Source organism: Nyctibius grandis, chromosome 6 (assembly GCF_013368605.1).
Source record: "Nyctibius grandis isolate bNycGra1 chromosome 6, bNycGra1.pri, whole genome shotgun sequence".
Classification (NCBI taxonomy): domain Eukaryota; kingdom Metazoa; phylum Chordata; class Aves; order Nyctibiiformes; family Nyctibiidae; genus Nyctibius; species Nyctibius grandis.
In genome coordinates, this window is record NC_090663.1 from 68,854,700 (window position 1) to 68,870,449 (window position 15,750).

Here is a 15,750-nt window from a genome sequence, read left to right on the forward strand (position 1 = left end):
TCTAGTTGTGTTGTTCTCCGAAGTTAGGGAGGCTGGCATGCACCAAGCTGAACTCAAAAGGTGCTTTTTTAATCCAACTCTTTATTCAAGGTTTGTACAACCACTGGTATAGTTATTAAGAATATTTAGACAAGGTACAATTATAGCAGTTAGTATTCAATTTATGACAATGATGGATTCACGACCTTGCGAAAAGCCCAGACTGCTTTAATTAGCTTTTAACGAGAAGAAGCAGTTGTTAAGCCAGAGTTGTAATGAGGCAGAGCTTCAGTTAGCCCGTAACAAGAAGGAGCTTCTACAATCCAGAGCTGGAAGCAGCAGGAACATCTCTTCTCCAGCATGGGCAGTAGCTGGAGCTAAAATAACTCAGGGCTTCAAATAACCTGAGCTGGAACATCCACTGTCTGAAGCTGAAATTATGTGAATTTCCCCAGCAGGGCCAGCCCTGCACCCAGAAACTGCCCCCAGAGAAGGGGGAAACCTGCCCGGGGCAGCTCCCTGTGGCACTTGGCACCAGGCAACCCAGGGGGAGGCACCCGTGGACCCTCACAGTGACACCCCATGCGGTGCCGCAGATCTCTGGCCATCCCACACAGCCCCCAGCACAGCCCAGGGACGGGCACCACAGCCTCCAGCAACGCTTGGAGTGCTCTCAGGCCACAGCAGCAACGACCAACACTGCCACCCACAGTGGGGTTTTTCATGAGCAACAGCCACACACAGCCCCAGTGCGCTCTACCCTGCTGGGCTCTGCCACGGGCACAGCACCACCCACCACCTGCCCCTGTGGCACAGCACCTCTCCTGCAGCATGACCCTGAGACCCCTGTTCCCCGGCCAGCAGCCAGAGCCCACCAGTCCACAGCTCAGCCGTGATGGCGTGGGTGGGTGCAGGGCTGTTTGGCTGCTGCTTTGGGCACTCACTGCACATCAGCTGCAGCTCCTGTGTCCCCTGACGCTCCTCAGACAAGTTGGGCACTGATGCCCCTCACCCAGGCTCGGGGCTGGCTGCTCCTGGCTCCTTGCGGCACCACCGCGGCATTGCCTGCTCAGACAAGAGCCCCCTGAGGGCTCTGGTCCCTGCAAGGGTCAGAAATCTGGTCCCTGGTCCGAATGGCTTGGCCTTTGTGGGTGTCAGGGGAGAAACGGCCCTGGAGAAGAGACCCCATGAGCAGGGGTGGGCAAAGCGACAGGATCCCGGCAGCCCCTGCCAGGATGGGCCAAGGGGGAGAAAGGCCACAAGCAGGAATGACTGTCAGGGGATCCCATAACAACTGTCGTGGTGGGAGGGGAGAGGGGGGTAGGGAGGCTGCAGGAGCCCCATGCTGGGGACACAGGGTTCACCTGTCACTGGAAAGCAGGAACCCCAGCACTCATGGCTGGGTGGCTTTGAAGACCTTGACCCTGGGCACTCAGCTCATCCATGAGCTCCTGGAGCAGCAGGGTTGTTGCTGAACCCACCACACCAAACCATGCAGCCGCCTGTGCCACGGAGGAAGGCTCAGTGCCTGGTAGGCTGCTCTGTGCTCTGGTGGGCTGTGGGGTGATGGGGATTTGGGACCAGCAGCTGGAGCAAGCAGAGGTGACCCAGCACACCTGTGGGCCATGCACAGACCAGCACAGTGACATCTGTCCCCGCAGCAGATACACACACACACTTGTCAGCTCCCAGCTGAGGCTGTCACTGTGCCACAACCCCCTTCTCCTGCTTCTCTGTGCACATGCATTTCGAGTGTGCAAATGCACGTGTACGCGCTGTCAGCAGGAGCACACCCTCACCCCCTCACATCAGGGATGCGACGGTGCTGTGGCCACCATGGAAAATGCAAGGGAGTTGCAGCAGGGAAAATGATGGGGAGGGAGAAGGTGTTTTTGAATAAAACCCACTCCTGTTCTGAAGGTGCCAGGACAGAAGCACAGACATGCCAGAGACTGAGGGCCCCGTGCAGCCCCAACCCACTGCCCACTCTGGGCAAAAAGCACTTTTTCCTGTTCAAAGCAACAAAACTTAGACCCCTCTGAGCCGGTGCTCGGCAGCTGCAGAGCAACCCCAGCCCCAGAGTTACCTTGTCCCTATTCTTCACCATGGCAGGTAATGGATAAACCCCTGCACTCCCAAGCCCCAGCAAGGTGCAGATTGTCCTGGCTCTTCCACCACAGCATATAACACCCAACACCCACAGCTGTTGGGATCTCACCCCACAGAGAAGCAACTCCTACGCAATGGGCTCCTAATAAGGTTTGTGCAGAGGAAGCCGAGTGGGACTGTGATCCCCACACTGTCACCATCACTCCTCCACCGCCGCCTTCTGTGTCTCGGTGCTGGGGACGGTCCAGGCAGAAACAGGGATGGGTTCAGTGCTCTCGGGCCTCTCCAAGCACAGGGTGATGCTGTCACCAGATGTGCATGCTGTGGTGTCCACAGAGGAGACGCTGAGCTGTCCGCAGCAGGCTTGGCTTTTGTTTTATTTTATTTTATCTTCTCACTGAACTTTGTGGTCTGGCCTGATGCCAGCGTGGGTCTGCAAGAGAAAGTCTCCTTTATCTGAAAACCTCAGCTGTGCTCTGACCGCACGGCATACGAAAGTACAACACTGTCCGCTGATGCTGCAGGAGGACACAGAAATAAATAACACCACACAGGCAGGAAGGCAAAGTGCTGTTTATTGCTGGTGTTACCCAGCAAAGGGGGAATCAACCACAACCAAGGCAAATCCCCCGCAGTGTGTTTCCCAAGGGCCAGGGCAGCGGCGACTCCTGCCCGCAGCAGCTCCACAGGGTGCAGCGAGGACGGCAGCATCTGCAACAAGATGGGAGAGGAGGGTCAGGAGCAGGGCTGTGCCTTGCCACACCATGTGGGTGTGTATGTGCCCCAGTCCTGCCTCACTGGACTCTGGTGATGGGCCCTGAGCAGATCCCTTGTCCTGCAAGAGGCTCCCAGCAACATTTTGCTGTGGGACAGGTCACCCTTGTCACCCGACCATTGCTGTTTTGGCACCACAGCAACCCTGTGTCTTAAGTGGAAAGGGAGACTTTGGGAACCTGCTAGGCTCTGTGCAGCAGTGACTTTATAAATGAGCTCCAGCATGCCCATCTTACCAGAATATGCCCTGCTCCTTCCGCCGGTTGATGTCTCTCTTCAGTTGGCAGAGCGAGCACACAGGGCAGCACATGGTGGTGAAGTAGTCACCCACAAGGGAGCCCTGCGGAGCAAGGGACATTGTATGAACAACCCCTTCCCACGTCAGCTTTTAAGTCTTCCTATTTTTCATCAGCAGCATGCCTGCAGTTCACCCCTGGCCCCGCAGCATGCTGCCGCTCGTGCCCAGTGAGGATTGGGATGAGGCGGTGTGCAATGGGATTACCCTTGGCTCACGGCAGGGATGCACAGGTGTCCCTGGCTCCCTGCCTGTGGGGCTACCCATGCAACTCCCCACTGCTGCCCTTCCCCTTGGGCACCCCTTTCTCCTTCCCTGAGCCTGCATCCCAGCACCCAGCTTGTGGCTGCTGCTGCCAGTGGGGCAGGATTTGCTGTCAGTCACTGACCGGGATATTGTATTTGGTGCGGTAGAGCGTCCTCATGGCCATGCTGGTGCCGCACATGCAGCACTCATTCATGTCCGCAGCCACTTGGCACCCCAGGCAGGTGGTGCAGAAGGTTCCGCAAAGACCTGCAGGACAGCGAGAAACAGGCTTGGCCGAGACATGCAAAAAAAGAGGAAAGGCGGGGGGGGAGAAGTGGCCAGGGATGTGGCCGTGGGAGCCATGGCTCTTGATCTCAGGTGAGAGCTGCTCTGCTGCTGGTACCCCCAAAAGTGGGGTTTGCAGCAGGGGCAAAGCCGTGGAAGGAGCAGGGAAAACACCGGAAACACATCGTGAGCCAACACCAGGAATGAGGGGTACGTATGTACTCACACACGCCGAAGTCAGAGCAGCAGTCCAGCAGCCCCGTCTGCCACTCGCCTGGTCGTGGGGCAGTCGAAAACTGGGGCTGGACCGTGATCACTTGGTGAGTAGCCATTGCCAGCGCGGGGTCAGGTCCCTCCAGGCAGTTTGTGGTCTGGAAGGAAAAAGCCATCAGAGAAAGATGCCGCAGGTGTTTCTGAAGTGGGTGTCTTGCACAGGCTGCTGACTTCAAAGACGGAGAGGGCAGCACAGGTCCCTGATGGGTCCCCACTGCCAGGGCACCACCACCCCCACCACAAAGTGGGGGGCACAGCTCTGCCAGGAGCTGCCGCTGTCCTTTGCGGGAAAGCCCTCCCCAAAACCAGCCCCCCACCAAAGGCAGCAACACCTCATCCCCCGGCCTGTGCAAGTAAAATGCCTCTGTAAAAACAGAGGTCCTTCTGCTTCAGAGCCTCCGTGCTTCAACATGTCAATCCTGCCTTCTCATGCCCAGTTCATTTTTCATCATTATCTGCTTAAAATTGTATTGTTTTTTTATGTTTGCAGTGTCCCAAAGCTACTACAGGTCGGTCCTAGCTTTCCCAAGCTCTCAGCGGTCACCTTAATCTTTGTTTTGTTCCCTGAGCATCTCAGCCTGTTTGCCTCCCCCTCCCCCTCTCCCTCTCTCTTCCTTCTTCACCTGCTTTCTTAGCAGGTTTCAAGGCAGTGGATTTTCCTTGTCCTTCTCCATCACCCTAAGCCCAGTCACCAGTTCCCATCCCTCCTCCACTTGCCTGTCTGTCCTCCTCTTCCTTAGTTCCTTGGGGCCACCATGATCCGTGGAGCCCCACTCCTGTGCATCCTTCCCCAGCAAGGGGCTATATCCTCTGAGAGCAGCAGAGCTCCTGCTTTTCAGCACCACACCAAACACACCTGAACCATGTTATGACTCCACCTGCACCTCCATCTCCACCTCTGCATGTGGCCCCTTCCCTCCCCGATGCCCTTTGCAAGGCACAGCACCATCCTCTGCCCTTCTCACTTCAGCTTTGGAGCTTTAATTTAAAAAAAAAAAAAAGAAAAATAGAGGATGGTCCCATAGGAAGTCCCATACAGACACACTCCCTGCCCTGTGCCCAAGCTCTGCACTGCTCTGCCAAGCAGCATGGGGATGAGATGCAAAGGCTCCTGTGCTCCTACAAGGGCTCTCTCCTGCTCCCAATGTGCAAACCACACATCCTCAGCAGAGAAATCAGCAGCAGGAAAACAGCTTAAGCTTTGGACCCTGTAATCGCCAGCTGCTGCTCCTTTGCCTGGGAGTGGTCCCATGGCAGCTCCCTGGGGAGGTCCTCTCCAGCCACCACATCCCTGCACAGCCCACAGGCATTTCTGCAGTGGGCATTACAGGTGTTCAACAGAGCACCTTCGGACACTTCGTGTCCTGCCTGCCCCTGCCCAGCTTTGACACGTTTGTCCTGCCTGCGCAGGCAGCACCGCTGCCTGTCGGGGTGACGGCTGGGGGTGACGGCCGAGTAGCCCTCCCCTCCCTGCCCTTGTATGACAAGGGAGCACCTGAGTTTCGGGATGCTGGGAGGAGCAGAAAGAAAAATGGGGGAAGCATTTACATTTTGAAGTAAGGGATGATGGCATTAATCCCTGTAAGTTCTGTTAAAACACTATAAAGGGAGTGGGATTATTTTCACAGTAGAACTACACATCTAGACAGATTTTAAGTATTAAATGCAAGTCTCCGGGAATAAATACATTACTATGCCCAGCACACAGCTGATGCCATCGAGTTCACTCTCTGCTGCTGACCCGGGAGACGTACAGGCTGTGGCAACTGCATTCGTATTGACTATTGCCAACAGGCAGCAAAGGGGTTCTGCCGTTCTGCCGGCAGCTCCTTCCTGCAGCACCCCATCATTTACCGGCTGGCCTGGACACGCCTCTGCTGTCAGACACAGCCTGTTGCCATATGGCCGACCCTTGTCCCCTGGTAGTACACGGAGAGGAAAAGGGATGTTGAATTACGCCATGAGAGGGAGGAAAGCTTGTAAAAAGTCTCCAAGTGATTCGCTCATGACTTTTTGCAGCTTTCCACAGGCAGCAGAAGCGTGGCTGGGCTGACCCTATCTGAGACACAGGTATCTGCTCCCATTAGGTGACGAGTGGCCTTTAAGGGTGAACCGCCAGCCTGCGGGATCGCCTCAGTCACTGGCCCCCATCGAGGGTTAAAAGACAAGGGCGTTTTCCTGCTGCTGCTGAACAGGGCTGTTGCTGCTGTGCCCTCTCAGGGGCAAGTCACCCGGCTGTCCGCAGGGACCTCTGGAGCGAGCGCAGGCAGCCCCACCACCCACGGGTGCAGCAAGGGCCACGGCACCCATCGGCCCTCACCAGGCACCTCCTGCCCTGGCCAGCTGTCCCTGCTTGCTCATGCACGAGGCCCCAGCTCATTCCCACCACGTCTGCGGCCGATGTAACACCTCATGGCACGACAAAATGGCAGCCTCCGTGAGGAGCCTGGGCAGGGGATGATTTAAGAAGCAGCAGGAGCCAGGAGGGGCAGGGGAGTGGACAGACCACAGATGGGCTGTGCAGTGGGGACACCAGGCAGGGACAGCACGGGGGTCCCAGGCAGGGACAGGGGTGCCCAGCAGCAGGCAGGGACCGCAGGGAGAAACGCGCGCGGGAGCAGCAGCAGGAGAAGGTTTAGGGGCAGGACCACACCAGCCTCCGGTGCCGAAGGGGGTGCTCCCCCGCTGCCAGATAATGAGACTAACAGCAGCGCGTGGCGAAAAGGCAGCCGTGCGGTGCTCACTGCCACATACACACCGTGCCCTTCGCGGACAGGGCTGACCACCGACTTTCCCTTCCTCTCCCCAAGTACAAACCCACCACGTCCCTGCGTGGACGGAGGCTGCGGTGCAGAGTGGGCAGCGGCCTGGAGACACCTCGGCTGCGTGCCCCTCTCGGGAGAGGTGGCCCAGGCCCAGCACACCCAGCACATCACCCCAGGCGCCCCCAAATCTACAGCTCCATGGCACCTCCAGCGGCACTGGCATGGCCGGCAGGAACAGAACGGATCCTGAGGTGCACACAGCCACATTTCACTGATGACCAAGGTCATAAAGCAGCATTTTGTCATATATACACACATGTATATGTGCACAAAGAAACAATAAAGTGCAAAAGCTGCTGTCCTTTACCTCTGCTGCCCATTTCTGCCCAGATGCCCATCAGCACCACCCGGCACACGCTGCTTTAGCTCTGAAGCAGTTTTCCAGGTAGAAAACCTCACCTCTTTTTCCACCCCTTCCCCAGCAACACTGCTTCAGCCACGAGTGTTTTCAATAGTTTTGTAGCGCAGTTTTGTATCGCTGAAGCTAAGCCAAGCCATAAAGCCATACGTACCTGCTGCGCCGCCCTTGTTCCTGTAGATGTGTGTCCTTTTCCTGGTTCCCATCCTTTATATGCTCTGGGTGCTCCCTGGAGAACGACCTCTGCTCCCTCTGACTAACAGACCAGGCAACAGTTGTGGAGTAACTACCGGGGGGCAACTTACTGAAACTAATTATTGGAGGCACACTTATTGAGAGTAAAGTTATACCCACATCTTATAGAACTAAGAAAGCATCTAGGGTGGGATGTGGTTGGCATGTACCGTGATGGCTCCCCAGGCAACCTGGCCTGCATTCTTAGATGTTCACACACCAAGGGAGCCTGGAGTGCTAACTCTGAGAGAACAGAGGGTGGAATGCTGTGGAGATAACTGTGCCCAGGCTCTGTGTAAATGAGGCAGGTACGGGAACTCCATGGTACCTTGTAGCTGATAAATCACATCGCTATTGTCAAACAAGAAATTATACCCCGTTCCACCCAGAACACTGGTTGCTGAGCCAGCAATTGTGGCAAAATCATGTCCTATGGATGAACTTTTCTCATTATAATCTTGTTGTAATACCAAAACACACCTCCATCCCAAAAGCTACCTGCCTCCCTCTACCCCTGAGCATAGTCTCTTAATTTTTCATAGTCTATACCTTTAAAATCAAAGCGAGAAAATTTTGCACCGGTCAATAATAAAGGTATGTGTGACTAGAGTCACTCAAGCTTCACCTACACCTAGAAAATAGTATAAAATGCCTTTAAGAAAGAGGCAAGGGGGGGAAGATACCATCGCTAAAAAGTCAGGGAGACATCACTACGGACTTCTGGGAGCAGTTGACAGGCTGAACCTCTCTTCCCCACCCATAGGGATGCCTTTGGGTAAGATTTGTACACTTGGTTATACCAGGTGCTTCCCCAGGAAACCTAGAAATCAAGCTTGTATTTGTAATCGTATTAGTAGCGCTATATCCTGCAACATATATGTGTTCATAGGTACCTAAGTGTGCTTTGCAGACAGCGCATTCATCACCAGCAATCTAAAAGAATCTGTAGCTGTTGCTTAAATAAATCACCTTAATTGGGGAACTGGTTGGAAGGATTTTATTTCGGTGGACACGCCCAGATTGATGGCATAATCTGGAACCATGTTAGTTCATCAACCGCGACTGGGCCCCGCTCTGTGAGTGCATCCGGACCTGTGTTAGTTCAACATATCAGCTGTTGAACGCGGCCAGACTGATAGTGCCGATTTTGGCCTATTTCAGCCAGAATTTAAGGTGTCAAATCAGGCATCACTCAGAGGCTAAGCTCAGCCCCCAGCCCCTCTAGTACCTGAGGACAAGCTGGAACGCAATGGGGTTTAGCTTCTGCCAAATTAGCCCTCTTAAACGCGACACCAGCTCAGGTGCTGCTGTGCAGCTTCCCCGCTGAAGGCAGCCGGCTGCGAGCTCGGTGCTGCTTCTGCCAGGCTCCTGCTGCCCCCCCTTGCCTTTCCCCACACCAGGACCCCGCAGGATCACAGCTCCCATGGGAACACCACTGTCGGTAAGGGATTTCAGAGAAGGCCAGTTTGCATTCAGGCTCCTGCGCTTCTTTAACCCATCTGGTGCTGGGGGTGCAGTGCCTTTCCTTCACTGAGCCTGAGCGTCAGCAAGAACTGACTGTAACTCCACTGGGTGACACAGGCACTGCCTGGTGGTACAGCTATGAAATCATACCATACTGTGCTGGGATGAGGTGGCAGCGTAGTATTTCTTCTCTCCCTCTCTCCAAATTCCTGGCCTTTACCTCTCTCAGGCTAAAAATGCAGTTTTCTCTGTTTCCAGGGATCATCCACAGGACTGTCTGGGCCATCTGGGGTTTAGGCAGGTGGGAGTGCTGCAACACAGACCCAACCCACAGCACTGACAGAGCCTCTACCTGCCCTTTATGAAGGTGAAGGCAGAAGGGAAAAAAGATATCATATCTTCCTTAGAGAGTGAAGCTGAGGGAGATTTTGTAGGGATCAAAAGTCCTTTAGCATGACTCCAAGAGTGGTGGAGAGAGGGTGGATGTAACCTCTGCCCTTTGGACAGATAACGTATGACTAACAGCCCAGCGCAGGCAGGCGTCCTCTGCCTGGCCATGGCTGAGAGGCGGCAGGGCTTGCCCATGGAGAGGACTTGGCCAACCCATGACCCAACCAAGTTTTTAATCGCAGGCGGGTGGGAATTCATGCTCAGGGTCTGTAGGGGAGCATGTCTCTGCATCGCAGGAGGTGGGCTGGTGCCAGGCAGCCAAAAATCCCCATGGCTTTACGTTCAGAAAGGTGGGACTGGCCAGCAGCCCCAGATGGCCAACCAGGCCACCACAGCAGGGACAACTCAGCACTCGGTGGCCTTCAGCCATCACCTGCCTGCCAGAAGCCCCAGCTCTGCCCTGGGGCAGAAGTCACTTTTCCAAATTTTACAGCTTGGATGAGCAACGACAATTCCTCCCGATGCATTAAACAACCTTTCTAAAAGCTGAGTGAATAACAAAATACTAGTGAAAATCTTTCTCTGCAATGGGCACGGGGAAGTCTCAGCCGCACCAGGGACTGCTGAGACGGATGGACGGAGCGGGAGAAGGATGGGTGCTCTCGGGCAGTGCAAGAGTGACACATGTACAGGCAGGAAGGCAAACTCTGCTGTTTATTCATGGTGTTACTCAGGGAAGGGGGAATCAACCGTAATCAAGGCAAACCCCCATGGTGCATTTCCCAAGGGCCAGGGCAGCGGCGACTCCTGCCCGCAGCAGCTCCACAGGGTGCAGCGAGGACAGCAGCATCTGCAATGGGACAGGAGAGGAGGGTCAGGGAGTGAGGCTGTGCCTCACCACAATGTGTTTTCCCCAGTCCTTCCCCCCCGGTCCTGCATGACATTCCCAGCAACATTTTGCTGCAGGACAGGTCATTCTTGTCACCTGTCCGTGGCCATTTCCCCACTGCAGCAACCCTGTGTCTTATGTCAGGCATTGGCAGGAGAGACTCCAGGAAGCAACTTGGCTGTATGCAGCGGCTTTAAAACCAGCACCAGCACACCCATCTTACCAGAATATGCCCAGCTCCCTCCTCCGGTTGATGTCTCTCTTAATTTGGCAAACAGAGCACATGAGGCAGCACGTGGTGACACAGAAGTCAGAGCAAATGGACCCCTGTTAGGAAGAAATTGGTTAGGGACATAGGCTTCCCAAAAGCCACGTTTTGGCCAAGAAAAACTTAATCACATTCCACTTTGTGTGCCCTTTTTTTCCTGTCTGGCTGGAGCACCCTGAGTAGCAGACACTAAAAACTGGGGCTGGCGAATCCCCAACACTATGGAAAGGAATCACAGAATCAACTAAGTTGGAAGAGACCTCTGGGATCTTCGAGTCCACCTTTGACCTAACACCACTGTGTCAACTAGACCATGGCACTAAGTCCACATCCAGTCTTCTCTTAAACACCTCCAGGGATGGTGACCCCACCACGTCCCTGGGTAGCCCATTCCAATGCCTAATAACCCCTTCTGTGAATAAATTTTTCCTAATGTTTAACCTGAACCTCCTCTGGCAGAGCTTGAGGCTGTGTCCTCTAGTCCTGTCACTAGTTGCCTGGTAGAAGGAGGGAGCCTTCTCTGCAAGCTGCAGATAGCTACTTATGTTTTGGCTTCTGAGGTTAAGACTGAGGGGGGAAATGCACACAGAAAGAGAGAATTTGTGCAAACTGGACTTGGGCCCCCACGGTTGGCACTGGGGATGACACTAACCCGTGGTGGGAAGAAACCATTTCACATATGTACTGTATGCAAATGCCCACCTTTCTCCCTCATCTGGTTAGGGATGTTTATCTGTGTAACCAACTTAATCTATTCTTTAGTCTGCCCACAACTATCTCAAACCTTTCCTGCCTTTCAAAGATTGGGGATGGCATGGGGAAGCACCAGCCGAGGCTTTGCGAGCTACTGTGGTTGGCAGCAGCTGAAGACACAACACGTGCCCCCGGTGAAGGGTGCTGGGAAGGAGCTATGTCTGATTAACGTGCGTAGTTGGACACCAGCCCAGGGATCAGCTTGGCCGAGGGCATCCCAACTCCTGTGCTGTGCTCCCAGAATTGTGCAGGATACAAAAGTGAAAAAAAGGGCAAGAGGGGAGTGCTGCCACCCCTTGCTCATCCCTGATGTGCAGAGAGAGGCCTTGGGGGCACCTCATCTTTCAGCCTCGCAGCACGGTGAGGGGGCGGGTTAACTACTGACCGAGATGTTGTATCTGGTGCGGTAGAGGGTCCTCATGGCCACGCTGGTCCCACACAGGCAGCACTCGTTCATGTCCCCGGCCACTTGGCAGGCAAGGCAGGGGAAGCAGAACATCCCGCAGCAGCCTGGCAAGGGGGAGAAAGGCAGCGGTGGGTGAGGCTCTGCCCGCCCAGCACCACCGGCATTGGAGGAGGAACTGGGAGGACCAGGCTACATGTCTGTAGCTATCGCACCACCGACCCGAGTGGCCGGGGCAAGAAACATGTCCTGAGAGGGCGTGGGACCGACCGCAGCACGTCACTGCTGACGGCTGAGAGACGGGACCACCCGAGGCACTTACAGACGCTGCAGTCGGTGCAGCAGTCCATCAGCCCTGTCTGCCACATGCTCCTCGCAGCACTGGGCATGATCATGCTGTACTGCGGCTGCACCGTCACGACGGATGGGGTGGCCATTCTGAGTTGCTCTTCTGAAAGAGACAGGAGGGGAACAGGACAGTTAGTGAAAAAACTGTGGTCGGTCTGATCCCCCAACCGAGCTGGTCACCATCGCTCTTCAGCAGGTGGCCTTTCGCCCAGCTCCCTTGCTGCTGCTGGAGGTGATGAAGTGTAACCATATCTTATCTGCATTTGTGTCTTTTCAACATTATTGCATATTCTGCCATTTTATCCAGCCTTCAAAATAGCACCAGGCCATTGACGTTCCCCACTGCACACCAGAAAGGCTTCACTAGTGCCTAGATGCAGTTCACCGATTTCCCTTGTGCCAAGCAGGGCTGGGCAGTGATCCCAGGCTAAAGCCAGTGACTCGGGCATTTTGGTTCTTGAACTCGGCATATTTTACACAAGATTGTTTTGGCAAGGGTACAAAGCATGCGGGAGGCAGCTGGGGTCTTGCATTTCCTCCTAATGAAGCTGGGCTCCGTGCAAGAGAGATACTGTAGAAAACGAGTATCTCCATTTTTTTGTTGTAGAGAGCCAGAAAGGCAGAAACTCAATGCTATGTCCCAAGTCTGAACCCCCAGTCCTTGCCTTCCTGCAGTTAAGCAAGTAAACCTTGAAAATCAGGAAACCTCAGGTCTAAAAAAAAAAACCACAAAAATTCTCTGTGCTCCTATTCTCCCAGCCAAGAAAAAGACAGCACAAAACATTCTCAGATAACCATTAAAAGCAAGTTTTGCCCTGAGGTCAAGTTCTTCCAGTTATGCACAAATAGAGGAAAGTGGAAGAAAAAAAAAAACAAACCACAGATAAACTGCCTGCTTGCATCTGTTGAGCCTTTTTGTTACAAATTGGTGTTGTGGGGTTGGTTTTTGTTTTTTTTTTCCTTCTTGGAAATAGCAGCTTGGCAAAGGCAGAACCGTGCTGCTGGGTGGTTGGTCAGATGCCTCCCCACGTAGCTCCTGAGCTCAGCAGCTAGAATAGAAACTGAAACGAAGCGGGTGATGCTGAGCGGGCGGAGGGGGGGGCACCCTCCCTTTCCACCCTCTGGGGCAACACATGCTCCTCCAGAAAGCCCACTCCTGGCTTCACCCGGCAGCACGCTCCAGCCTTCGAGCCCAGTGTGAATGCAGCCAGAGGCACTATCAGGTACATGTCCAGAGGGAAACCGTGAGGGTGCGTTGCCTCCGGCGCTTCCCTCTGCCGACCCACAGTGATACTACCAACACGTGGTAAATCTCTACTTTCTACACCTTTACAAATGCACAGTATTCTGTACACAGGCATCATGCACATACTTTCTTCTCTCTTAGCTGCAAACATTAATGAAGAGATCGCAACATTCAGATGCTCTCATCACCAATAGCACACCCCATGGAAAAGGACAGCAAACAGGGAGACCAGGCAGCAACATATAAAAGCAACTGACATCCCAGCTTCTGGCAAGGCAGCAGCTACATCCAGCACATCCTCAGAGCCTACCAGAAAACACATACAGCTAAGCAGCCTTGCTAAGAGAAATTCAGGCTTGAGCATCCATGCAGACAAGAGAGAGCCCAGTTTAAACTGAGAGAGAAAATTACCAGCCAGATTCCTTTAACACAGTTATACAAGTATGGTAGCAGGAGAAAGTAGCAAAAAGTAACCTCTCTGTAATTCAGCTTTTGTGCATAGATTTTTAAAAACCACCCCCCTTCCCAGAGTAGGATTTGCCATATATTTTGCTTTAAATTATGTGCTGAGCAGGAAAAACAAACAAACAAAAATCTCTACTTTTGCACTATTATCCCACTCTTCCCAAGCTAATAAGTTTTTACTATTTCCATGCTTTAAGAGAACCAACCTTCTGGCGAGCAGCCTCTGTCAGTGCAGGCTTCCTTGCTGGCCGGGGTCCTGTGCAGAGAAGCTCTGGGGAAGATGAAACTAGGCTTTCTCACTCCTGGAGGCTCTTATTGGCGGCCAGCAGTGAGCAAACATAATGGTGGGAGGTAACTAGGGGGGAGGTCAGGAGCTGTGCCCTGTTGGTACAACTACAGCCTCACCACATGTGCAAATAAGCACAACTTTTTTTTTTTCCCTTTTCCCAGAATTAAATCACAGACTGCTGTTCATCTTTTTAAAAAATGGTAGCATGCATATTGCCTTATTCCCTTAAGTCTGTGTACGTGTGGTTGTTGTTTGGGGGAGAACAGCTCTGAATGATGTGTATTTGTTGGGATAGACATTTTTCCAACATTTTTCCCCAAAGAAAAAGCATACTTCTCAGATCTCAGACCAGACGAAATGAGGAGCACCTCAGGGTGCTTCACTCTGAGCTTTTCCCTTTCCTCAAGGAAAAGGCTTCGGACAAAGGGGTTGTGCAGATCTGCTTGCTTTCACAGCCAGGGTTGGGCGACAGCGAGTGGGCAGCGTGGCGGTGAAAGGGGCCGTGGCAGAGGCTCCTGGGTGGCCAAAACATCCCTGCGGCACCCAGAACAGCCCCCGCCCCAGCCCACTGACGCAGGGACAAAACAGGACGCTCTCAGTCAAAGCCAGAGACAGCTAAACCGCTGTGTGTGTGTGGGGGGGGTGCTCCCTGCGGGTCATCACCCTGTGCCATGAGGCTGTGATGGGGGGAAGCCCCAGCCCCGACTGTCCTTCTCCACTTCCATTCAGCCCCAGATGAGGAGGCAGCAAGACGCAATGCTACCTTTGCTTTTAATCCTCTCCTCTATCTGCAGCAAGTGTGTTCCCTGCTCCTTCTTAGGGATGCGTTTGGGTTTTCATTTCTGAATTAGTAAATACACCCCACGTGGAGGCTTTCTGTAAAAATTAGGCTGATTCCCCAAGTGCTTGTCACAAGCCACATAGCCTGGCTATTGTAAAATTAACTGAGTTCTCACCTCACCATCCATTTCCCTCTATGAGATACTAATATTTACTATTTCTTCACTAACAAGCCCCAAATATATGAGCACTTCTATTTAATATTTAACCGCTCACGCCCTGTGCAAGTCACTGACAGTTTTGGATGCACTTCCACATTTCGTAGAGAAGCTGTGACACCAGGACAGTGGTTGTTGTTTCCCAGCGTGATGCACAGAGTGTGCAGAGAGCACAGAGCGGGTCTGAGCAGCTGCTTGCCCAGGAGCAACACAAGTTCAAAGCATTCCATGTGAAGTGCTGATGGCACATTCCCCTTCTCTCTCGCCATTGACAAGAAGGAGGGAAAGAGAAATTTGGGTTAAACTGCAATTTACCGTCTTTGTCAACAGGCTGGGATTTACGGTGCATTAAGTGGAGCCTTTTACCACTAGTGTTGCTGAGGTAACAGGGAGCCATGACCTGAAATGCTCCCCTTGGCTTCCAACAGCTCCAAAGTTCAACTGCGGCTGACCCTGTGTTGTGATGGGGCTGCCTGGCAGACCCCTGGCTGGATCATACATATGTTTGTTTTTTTTTTTTCAAAAACATTGCAAGAGGCCGCAGGAATTGAGGTTTGCAAAAAGTTGTAGTTCAGCAGAGGCTTTCTAGAAGGGGGGATACCTGACATCCCACCAGCTGGCTAGACTAGGCTCATGCAAAGTGCCAGCTAGCCTAGGAGTCTGCCAGTGGCGGGGAAAGAGGAAGCTGAAATGCATGGTTGGTATGGGAGATAACATTAAAAAATAAAGCTCATCAGCAACTTTTTAAGGATTTTAACAGTGTGTCCTTTATTCAGAGCTGGGGTGACACTGACTGAGCAACCAGGCCCTCCAAGTGCTTTTCTTGCAGAAAAGCAGCCCACTTCTGCCTGCAATCCTC

General features: G+C 53.4%; 2 protein-coding genes across 3 annotated transcripts; both read right to left on the minus strand.

Moving 5' to 3' along the window:
• Positions 1 to 3,094: 3,094 nt before the first annotated feature.
• On the minus strand, positions 3,095 to 4,020 carry LOC137665161 (placenta-specific gene 8 protein-like). The gene is made up of 3 exons (XM_068403994.1): positions 3,915 to 4,020; positions 3,546 to 3,670; positions 3,095 to 3,202 (listed from the first exon to the last, which is right to left on the minus strand). The coding sequence occupies exons 1-3, from the start codon at positions 4,018 to 4,020 to the stop codon at positions 3,095 to 3,097; spliced, it is 339 nt and encodes a 112-aa protein (XP_068260095.1).
• Positions 4,021 to 9,949: 5,929 nt separating this feature from the next.
• Positions 9,950 to 13,891, minus strand: LOC137665128 (placenta-specific gene 8 protein-like). Of its 2 annotated transcripts, XM_068403943.1 has the most exons (5): positions 13,811 to 13,891; positions 11,868 to 11,996; positions 11,528 to 11,652; positions 10,345 to 10,448; positions 9,950 to 10,082 (listed from the first exon to the last, which is right to left on the minus strand). In XM_068403943.1, coding segments are annotated over exons 2-5 (345 nt in total). In that variant the 5' UTR covers positions 11,983 to 11,996; positions 13,811 to 13,891; the 3' UTR covers positions 9,950 to 10,081. The 2 variants fall into 2 exon arrangements, with proteins under 2 accessions (XP_068260044.1, XP_068260043.1); XM_068403942.1 differs by lacking the exon at positions 9,950 to 10,082 and having other exon boundaries at positions 10,341 to 10,448.
• Between the last annotated feature and the right edge of the window lie 1,859 nt (positions 13,892 to 15,750).